An 18,934-nucleotide genomic window follows, 5' to 3' on the forward strand; every position below is an offset into this window, starting at 1 on the left:
ATCGAGACTACCCTGGTTTAGCAAAAAGGTTTGTCGTTGTCAATTTTTTTTTCAAGTTTAATTATTGTCCTTGCATTTCTTATTTGTATTATTAAATTAGCTGAGTTATTAGACTCGGTTAAGTCTAACATGAGTCTCAGGTTGTTTTTATCTTTCTTATGAACACTTACGTCACCTTGACATCTTTTTTCAAGTTGGAAAAAAAATTAAATGGACTATGGTGTAGTGTGGGCCATCAATCTAATTATTAACAAAACACTAAACGATGTGGCTAAATCATTATAATCACATCCACAAATACTATTCATTGTAATAGTGTTTAGTGTTTTTTTCTCTTTTTTTTAGTTTTTTTTCCTTTCAATTTTACCCTTCAACAACCTCATTTTCTTGTTTTTATTTAGTTTTTTCTTAATCTCATTCTTTTAATATTAGGTTGTTTTGGAAATTGTTCTTTGTAATTTTTTTTATTGGGTTATATAAGACCTCTTATGTATTTATTTATTTTTCTCGATTTCAGCCTTCAACATTAGATCTATTGGAAATGATGTTTCATTGTTTCTTTTGATTTGCTTTCTATAAATTTATCTTCATTTTATAACTCAAGTCGTGAGTTTAACAAATTAACTTGTGTTGACTCAGGTCATTTGTTTTTTGCTACTTTTTCTAATTGATATTTTTTTCAACTTCATCTTTCAACATTGAGTTGGTTAGAAATCAGGCTTCGTAATTTTTTTATTTATTTTTTACAGGGTTATCTTATCTTAAAACCTAGGTTGCGAGATTGGTATATTATCCTGAATTGACTCTGTTCATTTTTTTAGATCCATTTTAATTTAATATTTTTTAATTGGACTTTGTATTTTTATTTTATTTTTATGGAATTATCCTGATCTCATAACCAAAATTAACCTCTTTTTTTTTTTCAATTTCACCTCCAACAACTCAATCTTCTTTTTATTTATTTATTTTTTTCAATATCATCCTTTAATATTAGGTTGTTTGAGAATTAGGCTTCGTAATTTTTTCAATTTGCTTTCTGTAGAGTTATCAGGTCTTAGGGATATAGTTTTTTTTTTTCAATTTCAACATTTAACATTGGATTTGTTGAAAATGAAGCTTTATAATTTTTTTATTAGTTTTTTATGAAGTTACTCCAGTCTCTTAACTCAAGTCACATGTTTAATAGGTTAATTTGTGTTAACTTGGGTTGTTTTTTATTCTTTTTTAATTGATTGTTTTGTATTTTCATCATTCAATATTGTGTTAGTTGGGAAATAGGCTTCATAGTTTTTTTTTACTTTCTTTCTATAGGGTTACCTCAATCTCATGACTTGACTTGTGAATTTAGCGGGTTAAATCGAGTAGTTTTTTCCTTTTTAATTTAATATTTATTTTTTATTTCTTCCTTAAACATTTGGTTGATTATGAATTGATCAATATAATTTATTTTGATTTATTTTCTATAGGGTTATAACAATCTTATGAATCGAGTCACATAAGATAAAAAAGAAGACGGAGAAAGAATTGTGTTTGGTAATGGTGTACAAGACAAAGTGGTTGTTTTTGTATCCTGTTTGGTTATAGTGGACAAAATAAAATAAAATAAAATAAATTTTTTTTACTCTTAATATATATTACTATCAAACTTACATGTTTAGAAAAATAATTAGAAATTATTTTTTTTACTTAAGTTTATATTGAGAGTTAAAATTAATAATATTATAATAACTCTAGTTATAAAACAAGGATTGACCTATCGGGTTAAACATGAGTTTAAAAAAAATAAAGGAATTATTGACTCGACCTGATCCGATCAATAACCCATGTTGATTTAGGATAAAACACAGGTCAGAAACTTATTGAATTTTTGTGAAAAAATTTTTTTGTCAAAACAAGATTGCTTTGATAATTAAAAAAAAATTGGCTAACCTCGTTGACCCTCCCAACCCGTGATCTAAATCTTGTTTCAATTCGACTCCCAATCTAAACCCCAGACCTAAAAATCAGTGAATCAAAATTAAATAAGGTAATTTTTAATTTAAAAATGATAAATTAGAAGGAAAGTTGTTGTGATTTGGGATGAACATCCCTAGTAAATTAACTTAAATTTCAACTGAGATAAAGTAATAAAATCATAACACGAAATGTTAACTAGTGATAAATCACATAAACTTCTTAATCAGATAAAATAATTATTTTAAAGGAAGAATTTTGATAAATTTGGGGTGAGAATATTTATAAAAGATAGAATGGAATTCCAACTAAATTAATGTATGATTTTACATGCAAATTATGCTAACCAACCGGTAAATGTTTTGCGTACAATCACATAGTTTTTAACCGAAAGGGAAGGAAATCTAAGGGAAACATTTTTATTAGGAAAAAAGATGAAAGTCTTCAATGATTTAGTTTGAAAATATTGATGATTTAAGAAAACAAAATTGTACACGAATTCAAATTTTTGGCATAAAAATATTTACTATCCAATTTTACGATATCAAGTATAATTCTCAATCTAACCGTTAGATAGATAAAATTTTACAAGGCATCTCTTGACATATTTTTTTTTATCTTAGGTGAAAACATTCATGGCAATTAGATTTGTGAAAGGCCTTGTGAGAGTGTTAATGGTCGGACAAAAATACAAAATATAACACATGGACTCGGTAATGGTATTGTTGTAATTTTAGCAAATCATGCACAAATTCTTCATTTTTCTCTTCTTTCGTCTCTTCTTCTTTTTTTTCCCATAAAATTTCTTATGCAAAACTAGGTTTTAAGACATGATAAGTGAGGTTATTAGAGTTTAAACACATGATTTGGGAGAGATTAAAAAGAGAGTTAGAGAGAGAAACTAAAAGGTTTGGAAGATAAAGAAAGATTAGAAGGAATTCACTTGGAGGGCATATTTTGAGCATAAATCAACAAGTAAAGTGTTCTCTACCAATTATTTTATTATTTAATGAGGTTTAGATAAATTTTAGGCAAAATCTCTTAACTTTCAATTAGGATTCTTAATCAAAATTGGAGGAAATGTAAAATTGGTTTTGAATGAGTTAATTAGTGTGGAATATGAAGTGATTAGTGTAACATTTTGATGAAATGATAAAAAGGAACAAGGAATTAAAAAGAAACATAGGTAGGCTAAAGATGAGGTCTTAGGGAATTGGATTAATTGATGATAAATTCTTATGAATTGTGATTAGTTTATATGTATTGTTGATGTGACAATATTTGGAAGGGCATTGGTTGGTATTATCCATTGAATTAGGACTATTAGTATATTTTTAAGTAAGGAGTATAAGTAGGAAAGTTGGAAAATAGACAAGTGATGATAGATTATTCAAATTGACATGAAGTTAGTGTAAATGAGAATAAAAGGATGGAAATGAATGAAACTAACTTAGAAAATTTGAAAGGAAACATGTTGGTAGAATCGGCCAAATTGAAAAGAAATGTAAGAATATCATGGTTGATTAAATGATTGTGAAAATATTTATGTATTGAATTTATTAGCAAGCTGAGAAAAGAATTTTGTGTAATATATATATCTATATAAGTAGGAGTGTTTCAAGGAAATGGGTTTTTAAATGAAATACCTTGTTATAAATTATATACTAAGTAAATGGAAAGTTCAGAATGAGTAAATGTAGTAATTTTGTTGTAAAACACATGATATTAAAATGTAAGACATATAAGAATGAAATATATGAATGCTAGAAGTAGAGTGTGTAAATATATTGTTAATTATAGCAATACTTTGCTTGGAGATATAATAAAAAGTTAGAGATTTTAGTGTTGAGTTATATAAAACTAATTGTTAGTAGGTAAAGTAGTAAGGTTTGAATATGAAAGAATGATGTTAAGGGACTCTAAAATACCTTATAGGATAAAATAGTAAAATTCATAAATTAAGTAATTTTGCAATTGAATGCATATTGATGAAATGCGAAGTTAAAAGAATAAGTGTAAATGATATGAGAACTGTTTTGTGGGAATGTATTATGGTGATATTGAGTTGAACATGTAATAAGAGAAATTGGAAGAAAAATTGTTAGTGTTGATTTACATAAATCAATTTTGGATGGTAAGTAATTTAGTAACACTTGGAAATAGAAAAAGGTACTATATGATTTTAAATGATATGACATATCTTTACACAAATGAAATGGATGGAAGAAATATAATGTGTAATGCAAATAAAAAAAATAATGGGTTGTATATGTATATGTGAAACTAAATAGCTTAAATGGTTAAATGAGCAATATGATCAAAGGAAAATTATTAAAGGTTTAAGTTGAATTATGTGGGTTATGTAAATTATTGTGGGGTGAATGAATTAAAATTTTATATATATTAAAGTTAAAGGGAATGATTATGATGATGAAATTGTATGGATGAGATTAAAAATAATATGAATATTTGAATATATAATAAGATTGATGATATGTTGAGATATACTGAGAATAACATCTTTTTCAAATCAGCAGAGGCACCATGAGTAGGATCATATGTTGTGGGAGGAGCTTATTTGGCTGGAGGAGCAGGTAGGTGCCTAGCACTTTGATCCTTTTCAATTTAATGTATCTTTTGGCTAATATTCTTTTAATATTGTTGTGTTATGTTGTTAAATATGGTTCGAATGAGAAAAATGGGTTATGTATGTAATATGGAAAGACATACGATATGGTTGGAAAGAAAGTATATGAAAGTATATGAAAGTAAGTATTGAAATAGACTTATATAAATTAAGCTTGAAAAGAATATAAATGTAGACATGAATTACATACACGAAATGGAGACTGTGGAGTTAGTTGGTCGATAATGGAAACTAAAAGTTTATGAAATTACATAGTTGACCCATGAAATAGGGACTATGGACTTAGTTAGCTGGTAATGGCAACTAAAAGATTATGAATTATATAATCGGTCCTTGAGTTGGAGACGACGGACTTATTTAGTTAAAAATGATAACTAAGAGATTATTAATTAATAGTTGGGCCATGAGATGAAGACTATGGACTTAGTTTGCTAGTAATGGAAACTAAGAGATTATGAATTACAGTCATCCTTAAATTGGAGACTCTGGACTTAATTACCTAAAAATGGTAACTAAGTGATTATTAATTACACAGTTTAGTCCTTGAGTTGAAGACTATGTATTTAGTTAACCAGGAATGGTAACTAAGGGATTGTGATTTCAAGGAATAGACAATTATTTAGTTGATTAGAAAGTATTGTAAATATCTGCTTTAAAAATAGTCATATGGACAGTGACCTATTATACAATTATGAATGAAATAAGTAAAAATATTATTGAAAATTCTACACAGTCATTAGAATAGAATTGCTCATGATAGAAAGTGTGGTGTGATAAAGTTTAGGATAAATATGTTTAATAAATCATGTTTTCATATAAGTGTGTGTATATGTCTAATGGTTAACTAATATCCTTTAAAAATTTTATATTTTGTGCAAGCTATCACATACTTCAAGACAACGTTGATTTAGTTGTTATTGTTGTTATTATCATCATCATTATTATTATTATTATTATTATTATATAGTTTTGTTAGATGTGTGTGTGTGTGTGTTTTAAGGAATGATGTATTGAAGGGTTGTATAATTGTTATGAGATGTGATGTGAAAGGACTTAATGGATAAATAAATGAATGGTAATATGCCTAAGGCTACCGTGTGGAAATATTTTGACGTGTTTATATACAGGTTGTAATAGGATAAAATTTTAGGTATGGCCCTGTATAAAGGAGATTCTACTGAAACTTTGTTAAATTAGAAAAGGTTGTCAAACTATATGATAAACATAACTAGTTTTAAAAGTATGTGAAATGTTTAATAGATGTCATTTAAGAAAAAGAAATTGTGGGAGAAAAATATGAAAAGATAAATGGATGTAGACAACTGTCATAATGTTTCGAAATATCCATACCAATGAAATATATATATATATATATATATATATATATATATAAAATTTACGTTGAATCGAGTCAACAGTCAACCCCACTCATGACATGGGTCTTTCCCTAAATCGATTCCTGAATCGAGTTTTAAAATTAGGATAATAATCATTTTTATTCTTACGCTGACTAGAGTTAACTCGACTCGTGACCCGGGCTTTGTCCTAGATCGACCCCTGAGTTGGGTTTAAAAACTATGATAATAACCATTATTATCCTTACATGTTTTATTTGGATAACGTTTGAATTAAGTGTTTTTTACAATGATATTTTAAGAATAAAAAATAATAATAATATTTCTGGATATATGTCCTCTATTTATCTTTTATTTTGAAAATACATAAAATTCATTTCAAGATTACATCAAAAATATTTTTTTTATTTTTTTAATCAAATATATTTTTATCTTTAATGATTCACTTACCAATCACTATCTATGATTGACTTTTAATCAAAAGCTGATTTTGTTGACCATAAAAGAAAATAAAAAACAAACAGGTGCTTTAATAGGAGATGAGCTTATATGAGCCAGCACTTTCAGTAGACACTATTTTATTTGTTTCCTTAGAGTGTGTTTGGTATTGCGGTAGCTGTTATGGTTGTGGTTTGAAAAAAGTTGTTTTATAAAAAGTACTTTTAGTTAAGGTTGATTTGAAAAAATAGGTGTTTGGTTAAAACTGTGGTTAAAATTGAGGTTGAGCAAAAAGTAGTTTAATATGTTTGGTTAAGAATACTTTTGAAATTGAGGTTATAAAATAATTTAAAAATATATATATTAATACTAATGGTTTTTAATTTAAAATTTTGTAGATTTAACTATTGATATTACATCATAAAATAAATAATACTTTATATAAAATATTTTTTATTATTCCATTAAAATATCTACAATTCTGCAAATGCTACGTCATCAAGCGATCTTTGTCTAATTTATGTAGTTAAATATTGAATAATATTAAATACTAGTTTTTCAAATAAAATATAATTAAAATAATAAAAAATAATTTTTATTTTACTGGATCGAACCCGTTTTAATATATTTTAAGTTTTGAACCGGAACCGGTTCGGCCAGAATAATACAGCATGCTACACTGTTGACGCGAACAGTGCAGCACTGCACTGTTTAATTAGCATCAACAGTGTAGCATGCTGCACTGTTGATGCGAATAGTGCAGATGCTACACTGTTGATGCGAATAGTGCAGCATGCTGCGCTGTTCATGCCAATTAATTTGCTGCACTGTTCATGCCAATTAATTTGCTTGATGTGCGAAAGCATGCAGCAGAAAGGGAAAAATGCAACAGAAAGCATATAAATTCTGCTTCAACAAAACCGTGTTTTCAACGCAGATAATGGTAGGTTCCACATATAAAAATCACAGCTCATTTCTTAACCAAACACTATATTATCACTATTACATGTTAAACGCAGCCACAAACTCTTAGCTAAACAGACTCTTAGTCTTCTATTGTGTTTTTTATATAAACCATTTGTAACAATCCAAACTCATCTACCAATACAATTTCCTCGAAATCAATTAAGAATTTGGTTTGTTTTCTTATTCTCATAGTGTGTTATCTATATAAACAAACCATATCTAACAATTCAAACTTATTTATCAATACAATTATCTCTTCTTCTTCTTCCTCTTCTTCTTCTTCTTCTTCTTCATAGTAAAGAGTATAATTAGTAGATATTATGTCTCCATAGAATCAATTAAGAATACAAACTTATAATCAAAAGATCTCAATTTTAAGAGATGATGAGAAATCAAATATTCTATGATTGTAATTTATTTGATTTCCCATAATCCCTTTAAATTTGGATCCTTAATTCTATGTTTTTCTTCTTAATTTGATTTTTCATAATTCCCAGTTTGGATTGTTATTTACATGAATAACTAGACGAATCAAAATAAATTATAATTATAAAATATTTAATTTATCATAATCTTTTCAAATTGGGATTTTGGGTTTTATTATTTGGTATAACTTTTATGAATATTAATTTATAATTGATTGATTGTTTGCTATGGTTTTTTTTATTATTATTATTTAAAGCTCGGATTCCAGGCAATTAAAGCTTAAGAATGTAAAATACATGAAATTCTACTTAAAAATAATAATAGTAATAATTTCCATATAAGAAAAGAAACCCAATAGAGAGACGGTATGAAAGGGATATTCTAACAAGGCCTTAATTTCATCAAATAATTCAATGGATTTCACTTTGAACGTGGAAAAAGGTAGGGGACAAAACTATCTCTATGGATAATGGATCCATCAACTAATTCCCACCACCAAGGAAGAAAACATAACATACATAAAGTGGCCAATGAAATTTAAACCGTATTAATTCTAAACTCTAGCGAGTTTGTGTCCATTAGGAGTTCTACTCTGAGCACAGACACTCCCCTGCAAATGCGCGCCCTGTCTTTATAGTGCTTGCTAAGCTGTCTGCAATACCTTGGCGCGCCGGCCCTATAAAAAGCCACCTTGCTACACAATTCTCTATCAATACAGATGCTGGGCATCGGAGGAGGTGTGATGGCAAAAGTGGTTGTGGTTTTCGACTTCGACAAGACCATTATTGACTGTGATAGTGATAATTGGGTCGTCGAAAAGCTAGATGTCCACGACTTGTTCGCTCAGCTCCTTCCTTCCTTGCCTTGGAACCGTCTCATGGTTTGTTCTTGAATATGCATCCATGTTAATTTCTTGCATTTATCACCCATTATTGATTTTAATATTGTTGTGTGTTGGCAATGATCAGTCTGCAAACAGTGGTGACAACACACTTTATTCTGTGATAGTGTTAGGAGAATGATTTTCTCTTTGCTTTCCTAAGGGAAAGGCATACAAATGTTCTTGGTTTTCTCTCTTACTCTATTTGTTTCTTAATGATCCTGGAACATCAGATGGGTTTGAGTAATTAGTTCTAAAACTCGTGTTCCTGTAAATATCAGGATAAGATGATGATGGAGCTTCACTCCCGAGGGAAGACAATTCAGGATATTGCAGAGTGCTTGAAAAAGCTCCCATTGCATCCCAGGATTATCTCTGCAATTAAATCAGCCTATGCTTCTGGGTACTATACCTCAACTGTTTTGTTTCTATTTTTATTATTGTTATTGGTCCAACTCAAAAGGATAAAGGTAGTCCTTCCTCAACCCCTAAATTCCCATCCCACCCCTTCCAGCCTGGTTTTGTTTTGAAGATGAAACTTTCTACAAAAAGTCTAAAAACTTAAACTGTTAAGTAAGGTTTAAGGATATGATTTATATTATTCTCTAACATATCCTATCAAGTGAAAGTTCTTTAAACTTGAAACTTGTACAGGTTCACATTACCTTGTAATTATTTCTTATCAAATAAATAGGGATGTTGAGATTCGAACTCGAGAACACTTGATCATCAAAGCTCTAATACCATGTCAAAGAATTAATTCAACCCAAAAACTTAAGTTGTTAGGTAAGGTTTCAAGATATAATTTATATTATTATTTGATAAAGTCTTAATCGTTTGGCATGCCTTTTAGACACTACACATGCATGTGTGTTTGGATGAATTGAACAATTGGTCTTTCAAGCTAGATCGGTTCTCATATTCTAGTTTTGCCAATATAAGTCCTGGGTATATGATGTATCAGTTCACAAAAATCTTAACTCTGCATATAAAGAAGACATTGCATTAACATATGATGCGTAATTTGTTCAGGTGTGACTTAAGGATAGTAAGCGATTCAAATTACTTCTTTATCGAGACAGTCTTGAAACATAATGGGCTGATGGATTGCTTCTCCGAGATCAACACAAACCCGAGCTATGTTGATGCAGAAGGAAGGCTTAGAATCTTACAGTACCATGATGTTAATAAGTTCCCTTCTCATGGGTGCACCAGCTGCCCTCCCAACATGTGCAAGGCAAGTTCACTAGTTCCCCCCTCTAGTGGCATTTTCAACCCCTACCAAAAGAAATTATAATTTTTGCATTTGCCTGAAAAATACCTTTTCATGCTGATGGCTGAACTTGGATAATGAAAGTAGGAGCTAAAATAAAGAAATGAAAAAGTAGATAGGGAGTTTTCAATGAACAAAGCTAGAATTAAGAGCTGTAAGGATATTTGGCTTATCAAAAGTTAATTTCTCAATAGGGTCTGGTGATGAAAAGGATCCAAGCTTCTGTTTCGGCCGAGGGAGAAAAACAGTTCATCTATGTTGGTGATGGAAAAAATGATTTCTGCCCAGCTTTGACTCTTAAAGAAACAGATGCGTTGATGCCAAGGAAGAACTTTCCTCTGTGGGAGCTCATTTGCAACAACAAAATGCTTGTCGAGGCAAATATTCAGGAATGGAGTGATGGGGAGGAGCTTGAGACTAAGTTGCATAATTTAACGAATACAATCTTTATTGAAGAGAAATGCAGTGTAAGAGCAGATCAATTGGTTCCAGTTGATTGCAAGTTTCAAACGAGTTCAATTTCTGCACCTGATGCTGCTAACAGAAACGTCCTTCCAGTTCCTCAGTAGGTGCTGGAGATATATTCGAATATTATGTTTCTTGTATGATCAACTATGGTATTGTGACATTAGTGACCACTCTCTCCCAGAAGGTCTCCTGTTGGATTCTCTTCTTTGTAAAAATAAATAAACCTGCGGTAGCATGGCTTTGAATCTGATTGGCAAGAAACTAGAGGGATGATTTGCCCGATTCATGTTGATGCTTGATTGTATAATTCTTAAAGAATGATCTGATAAGTAATGGGAATGGTTTTATCAGAAGTGGCTTTGCTAATGACAGGTATATCAATATCAGCATTATAAAGTGATTTCCATGAAATTTGGAAAAGGCCGTAAGAATACACTTAAACCATACAATATGCACCCAAAACCACACCCTGTCTGCATGTCATGAATGATAGCAGAGCCCCGCCATTCTTATTAGAGCATTTCATTGAATTATCATAAGACATGGGCGGTAGTGATTTCATTTGCGATCCCAAAATTCAACCAATCAAGATCCCCGCATGGTTCATAGAACAACTTCTCCAGCTTGGCCAAATAAGAACAATACCTCATACTTGAAGGATATCCTGCTGCCACCACTTTTGCTATTATCTAACGCTACTGTCTCTGCATTCGGCTACCGACAAGATAAACCACTCGTTATCTTTCAAGTGACAACTCATTGACACAATACAAGAGAGGGTGGTGGCAGTTACAGCGTGCTTTTGGCTCCAGTTGACCTCCCATGCACGAGTAATTTAAAAGGAATCCAAGCAAAACTCAACACCCGTTGGTGCTCAAGTCTTATCGCAGTTGCTCGTTATCAACATGAAGCTGAACAAAATTCCACAAAGGCTCCCAACATTTTAGTTCATTCAATACCATATCAGTAACGAGGGAAGGGGCATCCCGCTTGCCAATGCATCAGCGAAGGCTTAAATTACAAAAAAAAATTCAAAAACCTGCCAAAAAGCTTGTACTCTTACCTTGTTAACAAAGACATAACCGAATTGACATGGAACCCGACAAGAAAAAATATATATGTACTATAAAACCTGTGAAAACACAAGTTCAACGCCCACCCTTTATTGTCACCGTCATTATTTGCTTAGAATAAAATCAAGGATTTACAACTGAACCCACTCTCAACCTGGACTGAAGTCTATGATTACAAATAAAAGAATGGCAACATGAATGGCAACATCTGCTTTCTTTCTAAATATTTTTCCCTTGTATCTTTTCCTCCTTTCCTTCCATGTACAATCTTCTAATCCTCCAATAATGTCCCAACCAATCAAAGAAATTACAAACTCCTCCAATAAATAAGATTACAAAAAGCATTCTCCCCAACCATCCATATCCTTTAGACTTCTAGAGATATTCGTGTTTTTATCGGTTTTAACTTCAAGCCCATGCTTTCCGGTGAGAGGAGCTCTGGGGAAATGCAAATTGGACTCAAAGTACTTCTTGGACTAACACTTAACTTTGGCGGCCTGTACATACCGTATCCTGTGAGAAAGCACTCCATTGGTATTAACATGGCATGGGGCTGCTCCTCTGTCACCATTGACCCACATGCCTGAACCTGTAGGCCACCATAGTTTCAGTAAATAAAAAGTGCTCCCTCAGTTTTACACACACACAAGCCACATTTTGAAAGTTGGGGATAAAGACCTGTAATGCATACCTCTACTAAGGCACTATATCTTCTGTCTAGTTCTGAGGTCATGTCAAGAGACTCAAAATGAAACGGAGAGTTCTCGCCAACAAATATTAGTGAGCAACAAAGTAGTTTTCTCAATCCATTACTAATGTCTTGTCTCCTGGTAGAAAGCAAAGAATAACAAACTTTAGTTTCATTACATAGCATGAGTTTGGCATTGTTTCATTAAAACAGTGCCCCATGCCAAAAAAAAAAAAACAATACTCAACCTACAAAGCATGGACTTCTATCATCTACGCTTGTTAGATGGGTGCATGAGCAAGAAAAACTATTACAAAAAACAGGCATTACCCATTTATTGCTTCAAGAAATCGCCATACATTTAAACCCTGCCTTTCATCCAGCAACTGAAAAAAACACATGCCATCAAGTTAAGGTAAGTATGGGTTCTTGAATGCCATTTATTAGTTGATTTCAAGTTCTGATTTTACATGCGTTATAATTAAAATGAACAACCATATGGATAGGTAACACCAAGGACTAACTCTTTTGCAGGCCTGGACTGCATCTGATTCTGGTACTTGAGCACTACCAAGAGCTTCCTGCCAACATCATTTAGAATCAAATCATCCAACCAATCCAATTTTGGATGGACTTAATTTATGATCTAGATGCACGAAAATACCTTGCTGAAATACCGCTTAAGCAATAATTCCTTCACAACTCCACACATTCCATAATAGTATAGTAAATTAGACAAGACCTGCGAGTAGATTAAGATCACATTAAGGATAAGAGTGAAAATAGGATAACTTGACTGCAAGCAGAACATAAGAGGGCCCAGGGAAGGAACCTTATTATACAGCCATTCTGTCCAAGAGGGTGCATTGCATAGAGGAGAAATAAGTATCAAGCCAAGGACGCGTTGCCTGTATTTCATCTGTGGCCAAACAGTATAAAACAAAAGGACCAGTAAAAATGTCAGGTTAAAACAAAATTTAGAATCATGAAGTAGCAAACCATGAGAACTGTGCCGAGGAAAGCATACAGCAAATAGAGTAAGAATGTAAGCTCCAGCTGTAACCCCCATACACATCACTGCATCAAGTCTGACAGATGGTGAAAAAAAATCCATCAAGTAAAGAAACAACAAAGTTCATGATACAAAAAGAAAAGACAGTTAAGCCCTTCTAAGCATGCAGCAGTGCGCCATCTAAATGTGAACCAGGGTGAATTTGCAGCATGAATTTCAAATCAGCCGACTGGTGGGGACACCAGACCCAAGCCGCAAATTACATGTAGACGGAGACGACATAGTATGACCCAACCTATCACTTTTTGGTTGGGAGACTGAGCCCATTTGGGCCTATCTCATTATTTATTTTATTTATTTGAAATTATTTATGTTAAATAGTTTGACTTGATAGATTGAGCCCAATAATGAGATGTTTTAGGATTTTGCTATTTATATGCTTCTATGTCATTTTGTGAGACAGTTTTGATAATTAATTAAAAAAATATTGCATATTTGCATATTTCCAATCCCCATTATTCCTTTTTCTTAGCTTTCAATTCTTCGCTTCTTTTTCTAAAAGCTTATTTCTTTTATGCTTTAATTCTTTTTGTTCATTATTCCGCATCAAATTTGGTATCAGAGCCAGGATTTTAATTGTTCTTACAATAAAATGATCTTCTCTCTTATGCTTATTCATCACCCTAACCCTCGATCCGATTTTATCTTAAAAAAAAGTGTCCTGTTCTGATTACGGGAAAAGAAAAAAAAACATTGTTAATCATCAAAACTATTCTGGATTTGCATGAGTCCCTTTGAAGTTGTACATGGTTACAAGCCTAAGAAACCTGTAGACCTTCTTCCCATGTCCCTTCATACTAGTGTGTCTGAGTCAGCCGAGTCTTTTGCATGTAGAATTCAGGATTTGCATGTTGAGATCACTAAACATATTCCAACAAGTAATGCGCGATATAAACTTCGAGCTGATTTACATAGACGACATAATAAATTTAATGTGGGCGACCATGTTATGATATGGATTAGACCCGAGCGGTTTCTTTCAGGAACTAATCGAAAATTGCATGCACGTAGTGCAGGGCCATTAAAAGTACTACAACGGGTTGGTCCAAAAGCTTATGTTCTTGATTTACCACATGATTTTGACATTAGCTCCACCTTTAACATTGAGGATCTAGTTGTATACCATAAGTCACTTCCTATTCCAAATTCCAAATGATCCATTTGAGATACCACTTAACTCCCCTCTTGATGTTCTTATTGAAACCTTTATCCCTTTCACTTTGCCATCAGCACAAAAGGATAATATTAATGCTATTCTAGATGAACAAGTTGTTTTTATCATGAATGGTGAGGTTCAACGGTTTTTAGTTTATTAGGTGGGTCGACCTGATTCAGATTGCACTTGGATCATTAGAGCTACTTTGCAGCAAATTGATCCAGATCTTTGAGAGTACTATCGGAGTCACCCAGCACTACACTCAACAGAGTCAAGTTTCTCCAACCCCGAGAGAGTTGGTGGGGACACCAGACCCACATCACAAATTACACGAGTATATGAACGGAGACAACGTAGGATGGCTCAGTCTGTCACTTTTTGGTTGGGAGACTGATCCCATTTGGATCTGTCTCATTGTTTATTTTATTTATTTGAAATTATTTATGTTAAACTGTTTGACTTCATAGGTTGAGCCCAATAGTGAGATGTTTTAGGGTTTTACTATTTATATGCTTCCGTCATTTTATGAGACAGTTTTGATGATTAATTAAAAAAATATTGCAGATTTGCATGTTTCCAATCCCTATTCTTCCTTTTTCTTAGCTTTCAATTCTTAGCTTCTTTTTTAAAAGCTTATTTCTTTTATGCTTTAATTCTTTTTGTTCATTGTTTCACATCTCCAACTCTTGAAAAAGAAAATTTTAAGCAAGTGTAGCGATATGTACTTACCCAAAATAGTTAAGAACCTCAGCAATTTGGTCTGCCAAGTCATCAACAGAAAGCAAAGGGTCATCGGGGCTAATTGTTGCAGCTCCTAACTGCAATAACTCTTGAAGAAAGTGCCACGTAAGAAACAAAGGTAATACATCGCATTCCATAGAACCAGTAATTAGAGCAGTTTAGGCAAGGAAAACATGAGGAACCAGGAGCTACAAACCTACCTCATGCCCAGGAGGACTGATATGATATATGCAAAAGTTGTGAAGAAGCAACGAGCATGCTTCAGGACAAAATAATAATCCTTGAAAAGACGAGATATCTGTTTACAAGTCCAAAAAGATAGGTTTAAGTCAAAGCGTTGTTAGTAGTGTATCTCCAAAAAAAGATAAAAATAAATAAATAAATAAAAACCCGGTAAAGCCTATTGTGTCCGCAGAATCACGCACTGATAGAGCTAGTAAAAATAATAAACCACCTCCAATTCAAATCCCGGTCCGCAACGAGTAAACTTTCATTGAAGTTGCATCTGTGAGCCTAGAAGCAAACATTTTTACATGACCCGGACAATAGATCTCAATAAATTCCCACATTACTGGAAAGCTTGATCTATTTCTTCCGCATACATATTCCAAAACAAAAACCCACCTAAACATACATCAAATGCCTGGTATAAAAACTTGACTAGCTGACTACGAAAAAAGCAATGCAAGGTCACATATTCATCTAAAATCAAATATCAATTATCAGCATGATGAATGAAAAAACAATTGATATGAAATATGAAATGGCAGTTTACTTACGATTTAGAGCTAAATCAGGATAAGTAACAAGAGCTGGTTTGTCTTGGTCTCCATGTACAGAAACAGACACATGACCATAGCAAGTTTCGATGACATACTCCTGCAAACACGTTTCAAAATCGAATTTCAATCAGCTAAACACTCAAAAGAAATCAACTCGAACAAAAATAAAGAAAAACCATTACCATCGTAATTACAGGGTCTACTAATTTGGTAAAATGATCAGTGCACAAACCAAGCATTCAAAAGGTAAACCTTTTATCCAAGAAGGACCACCTCTTCTTACCTCTCTCTCGCTTGCTCAACGAAAAAAAAAAGGATATTTTAGGCCTGCCCAAGTCAAGTATATTCTACAAGTAGATAAAAACTTCCATGCGCAGCCCTTCTTTTTGAAAAACAAACCTTTACTGACAAGGCAAAAAACCATCACTCAACTAACCAAATGCAGATCTTCACATAGCTAAACCATATTTGCATTCCTTAAATACCATTTTATTTATTAATTCAAGAATCAAACATCAAAAACATTTCTTGATTGTTAACCAAAACTAGAACCAAAGAAACACAAATAGAAATGGAAATGGAATCTTCAGGAATTAATTTCCACCTTATTCAAAAGAAAAGAAACCAAACCAAACCAAAAGTCAGGATTCCTTTCCTAGGCAACAGAAAGTACCTTTCCACTAAGAGAAGGCGTCTCCATATCAATGGAGACTGAGTCACTTGAATCTCCCATTTCTTGATATTATTCAACTCTGTGTTTTTCTTTTTCTTTTTTCGTTCCCTTCTCTTCTATAAATTTGAGGGTTGTTTTCCCTATGCGCTATCTTTCTCGTTCTGTCAATCGTTTATTCATTTTTTCTCTCTTTCTTTTTTAACACTTTAAAGTGTCAACTTGATAGCGAGTCACCGACGCTCGACAGCGAACTCACGAGAGGCCCCTACACCTTGTATCTAACATGAGCCGTGGTTAATTTTAACCTGAGCTAGAGACCGACAGTTCGATGAAATTACCATTCTGTCCTTATTTTTCTATGGATTTGGATTTCATGATTGTTGACTTTTGACTAATGAGGTGCTTTGGTTAATTGGGGGGCATAGAATTCGTTTAATCTAAAATTTTAGCCCTTAATTTAATTCATGTGGGATATTAGAAAAATTAAATTCAAGTAACTTGTGGATTTTTAAAATACTCAAAATACATGGTTTAATCCAATTAGAAATTGAGATATCACATTCTTTTTCAATATAATTCAAAAAATATATAATTATTTGTAATTTTCATTTTGGAGTGAAAGATTGAGATATTTTATTATTTCTAATTAGTTTTATATTTATATTTATTTCAATTAATTATTCATTCAATTTTGGTAGTTTATAGCTTTGAAAAAGAAGAGACATCATAGATACTTTTTATATTTATTAAAATTATTTAACATTTATTAATTTCAAATACAGATGTCACATTTTAATTGTGCTTTTTTTTTTCTATTGGTTGCAGTTGATGAAGTATAATTTACTATAATATGCTTGCTTTTTGTCCTTAGCATATGCCAGATTGGTGGTCAACGTTATATCACCGGCTATATCAAATGTTTTTAACCCGATAAAAAAACAAGAAACAATCATTAAAAAAATATAAAAATTTGATAATCAAGTTAAATTTTAATAAATTTAATAATACAATAAAAAATAAGACAATAATAAAAAAAATAAAAATAAAAAAGCTTCGGGCAAAACTAGTTTAACACGTGAAATTCATGACCTGGACATGGAATATGTCGTGTATACTAAATCATGAAGTCAAGATAATTCTATAAAAAAAATTAATGATAAATAAAAAAAATTATAAAAATTAAAAGATAAATATAAATCAAGATATTTAATAGTGCAACACGGGTCATTTATCCAATTGTGTTTAATGAATTTGTTTATTAAAATCAATTTGTAATAGAAATTAACAAACACCTAAAGTTTATTGAATAAAATAAAATGAAAAAAAATATTATGTAAGGTTTCATATGTTAAAAATATCATAAGAAAATAAATATTTTTAATTTATAAAAATAAATTTAATTTATATAAAATATGAAATATATAAAAAATTACAAATAAATCATATTAATCTCGCAAAAAATTAAAGACGCCCAATATAATTTAAAACATTATTATTATTTAAAAAATTCTAAATAAACCAAAACAAAATGACATAGGAGGGGGTATAAATTAAAAAATATTTAAAAAACATATTAATTGAAAAAAAAATCAAAAAATAAAAAGTTTAGGCATGTGGACCTGAAAGCCTAGGGCCTGCTCTTTTTTTTCTTTTTTAAAAGGGTGGACTATAGGTAGTCCACCACCCCTATATTGTTTTTTTTTAAAAAAAAAAAGGGAGAAAAGATAAACAACATGTCGCTCGCTATGACAGACGACATATCATATACTACCCCAAATCTCGACCACCATAATAGTAGCTGGAAAATTGGGCTAACGTGTTTTTTACCCTAAAAACACTAAGAAACCAATCTATCAACTCATTAAACACAAAAAAAGATCCAATCAAACTGGGTAAAAAATATTGCATCCTTAACCTAGATCTGGTTTTTTTATGCTACATTGAGACTTAAAACAACCACTATAAGACTCCTTTCACCTAGTGTAATCCGTTGACACTAATTTTATCATATTTAGTGGTCGGAATCATCACCAATGAAAAGTTTTTTCTCTTTTCACTAGAATCCAACGACTCCTCTCTCTTCTTCCATGAAAAAAAGACTGAAAATGAGGAAAACAAAGTTTGGTGCCAAAATATATTTTTAAAAAACTAAAGGGACTGATCACCTTATAGAAAAAAAAAGCTAAGGGATTAAAATGTACTTCACAAACAAATTTGAAAGCATCACCTATGTTACCTGTGTTTTTCATTTCAGTCTCATCTCTTTCAATTTAACCCTCCCTCCCTAAAAATAAGCAATTGGGTGCTTATTTTAGCTCAAAATAGCTCAATTATGCAAATAAG

The 18,934-nt window shown here is 31.6% G+C and overlaps 2 protein-coding genes across 2 annotated transcripts; one reads left to right on the forward strand and one right to left on the reverse strand.

The window, feature by feature from the left end:
• The first annotated feature begins 8,248 nt into the window (after positions 1-8,248).
• On the forward strand, positions 8,249-10,759 carry LOC133674480 (thiamine phosphate phosphatase-like protein). Its single transcript, XM_062095594.1, has 4 exons — positions 8,249-8,665; positions 8,947-9,068; positions 9,698-9,902; positions 10,133-10,759. Exons 1-4 carry the CDS (start codon positions 8,504-8,506, stop codon positions 10,505-10,507), a joined length of 864 nt encoding a protein of 287 aa, XP_061951578.1. The 5' UTR covers positions 8,249-8,503; the 3' UTR covers positions 10,508-10,759.
• A 752-nt stretch (positions 10,760-11,511) lies between these two features.
• On the reverse strand, positions 11,512-16,846 carry LOC133674479 (protein NDL2-like). Its single transcript, XM_062095593.1, has 11 exons — positions 16,592-16,846; positions 15,916-16,015; positions 15,337-15,434; positions 15,125-15,213; positions 13,195-13,255; positions 13,000-13,086; positions 12,832-12,909; positions 12,692-12,748; positions 12,498-12,553; positions 12,171-12,306; positions 11,512-12,068 (listed from the first exon to the last, which is right to left on the reverse strand). The coding sequence occupies exons 1-11, from the start codon at positions 16,649-16,651 to the stop codon at positions 11,847-11,849; spliced, it is 1,044 nt and encodes a 347-aa protein (XP_061951577.1). The 5' UTR covers positions 16,652-16,846; the 3' UTR covers positions 11,512-11,846.
• Between the last annotated feature and the right edge of the window lie 2,088 nt (positions 16,847-18,934).

Source organism: Populus nigra, chromosome 15 (assembly GCF_951802175.1).
Source record: "Populus nigra chromosome 15, ddPopNigr1.1, whole genome shotgun sequence".
In the NCBI taxonomy this organism is placed as follows: domain Eukaryota; kingdom Viridiplantae; phylum Streptophyta; class Magnoliopsida; order Malpighiales; family Salicaceae; genus Populus; species Populus nigra.

Bases quoted from the DNA above. Each gene is read 5' to 3' on its own strand.
- LOC133674480 (XM_062095594.1), top strand. From the start codon at position 8,504: ATGCTGGGCATCGGAGGAGGTGTGATGGCAAAAGTGGTTGTGGTTTTC. The intron at 9,069-9,697 runs GTACTATACCTC...TAATTTGTTCAG, and splicing joins AAATCAGCCTATGCTTCTGG to GTGTGACTTAAGGATAGTAA. The intron at 9,903-10,132 runs GCAAGTTCACTA...ATTTCTCAATAG, and splicing joins GCCCTCCCAACATGTGCAAG to GGTCTGGTGATGAAAAGGAT.
- LOC133674479 (XM_062095593.1), bottom strand. From the start codon at position 16,651: ATGGGAGATTCAAGTGACTCAGTCTCCATTGATATGGAGACGCCTTCT. The intron at 13,256-15,124 runs GTAAGTACATAT...ACCATCTGTCAG, and splicing joins GAGGTTCTTAACTATTTTGG to ACTTGATGCAGTGATGTGTA. The intron at 12,307-12,497 runs GTAATGCCTGTT...GCTTTCTACCAG, and splicing joins TTTCTTGAAGCAATAAATGG to GAGACAAGACATTAGTAATG.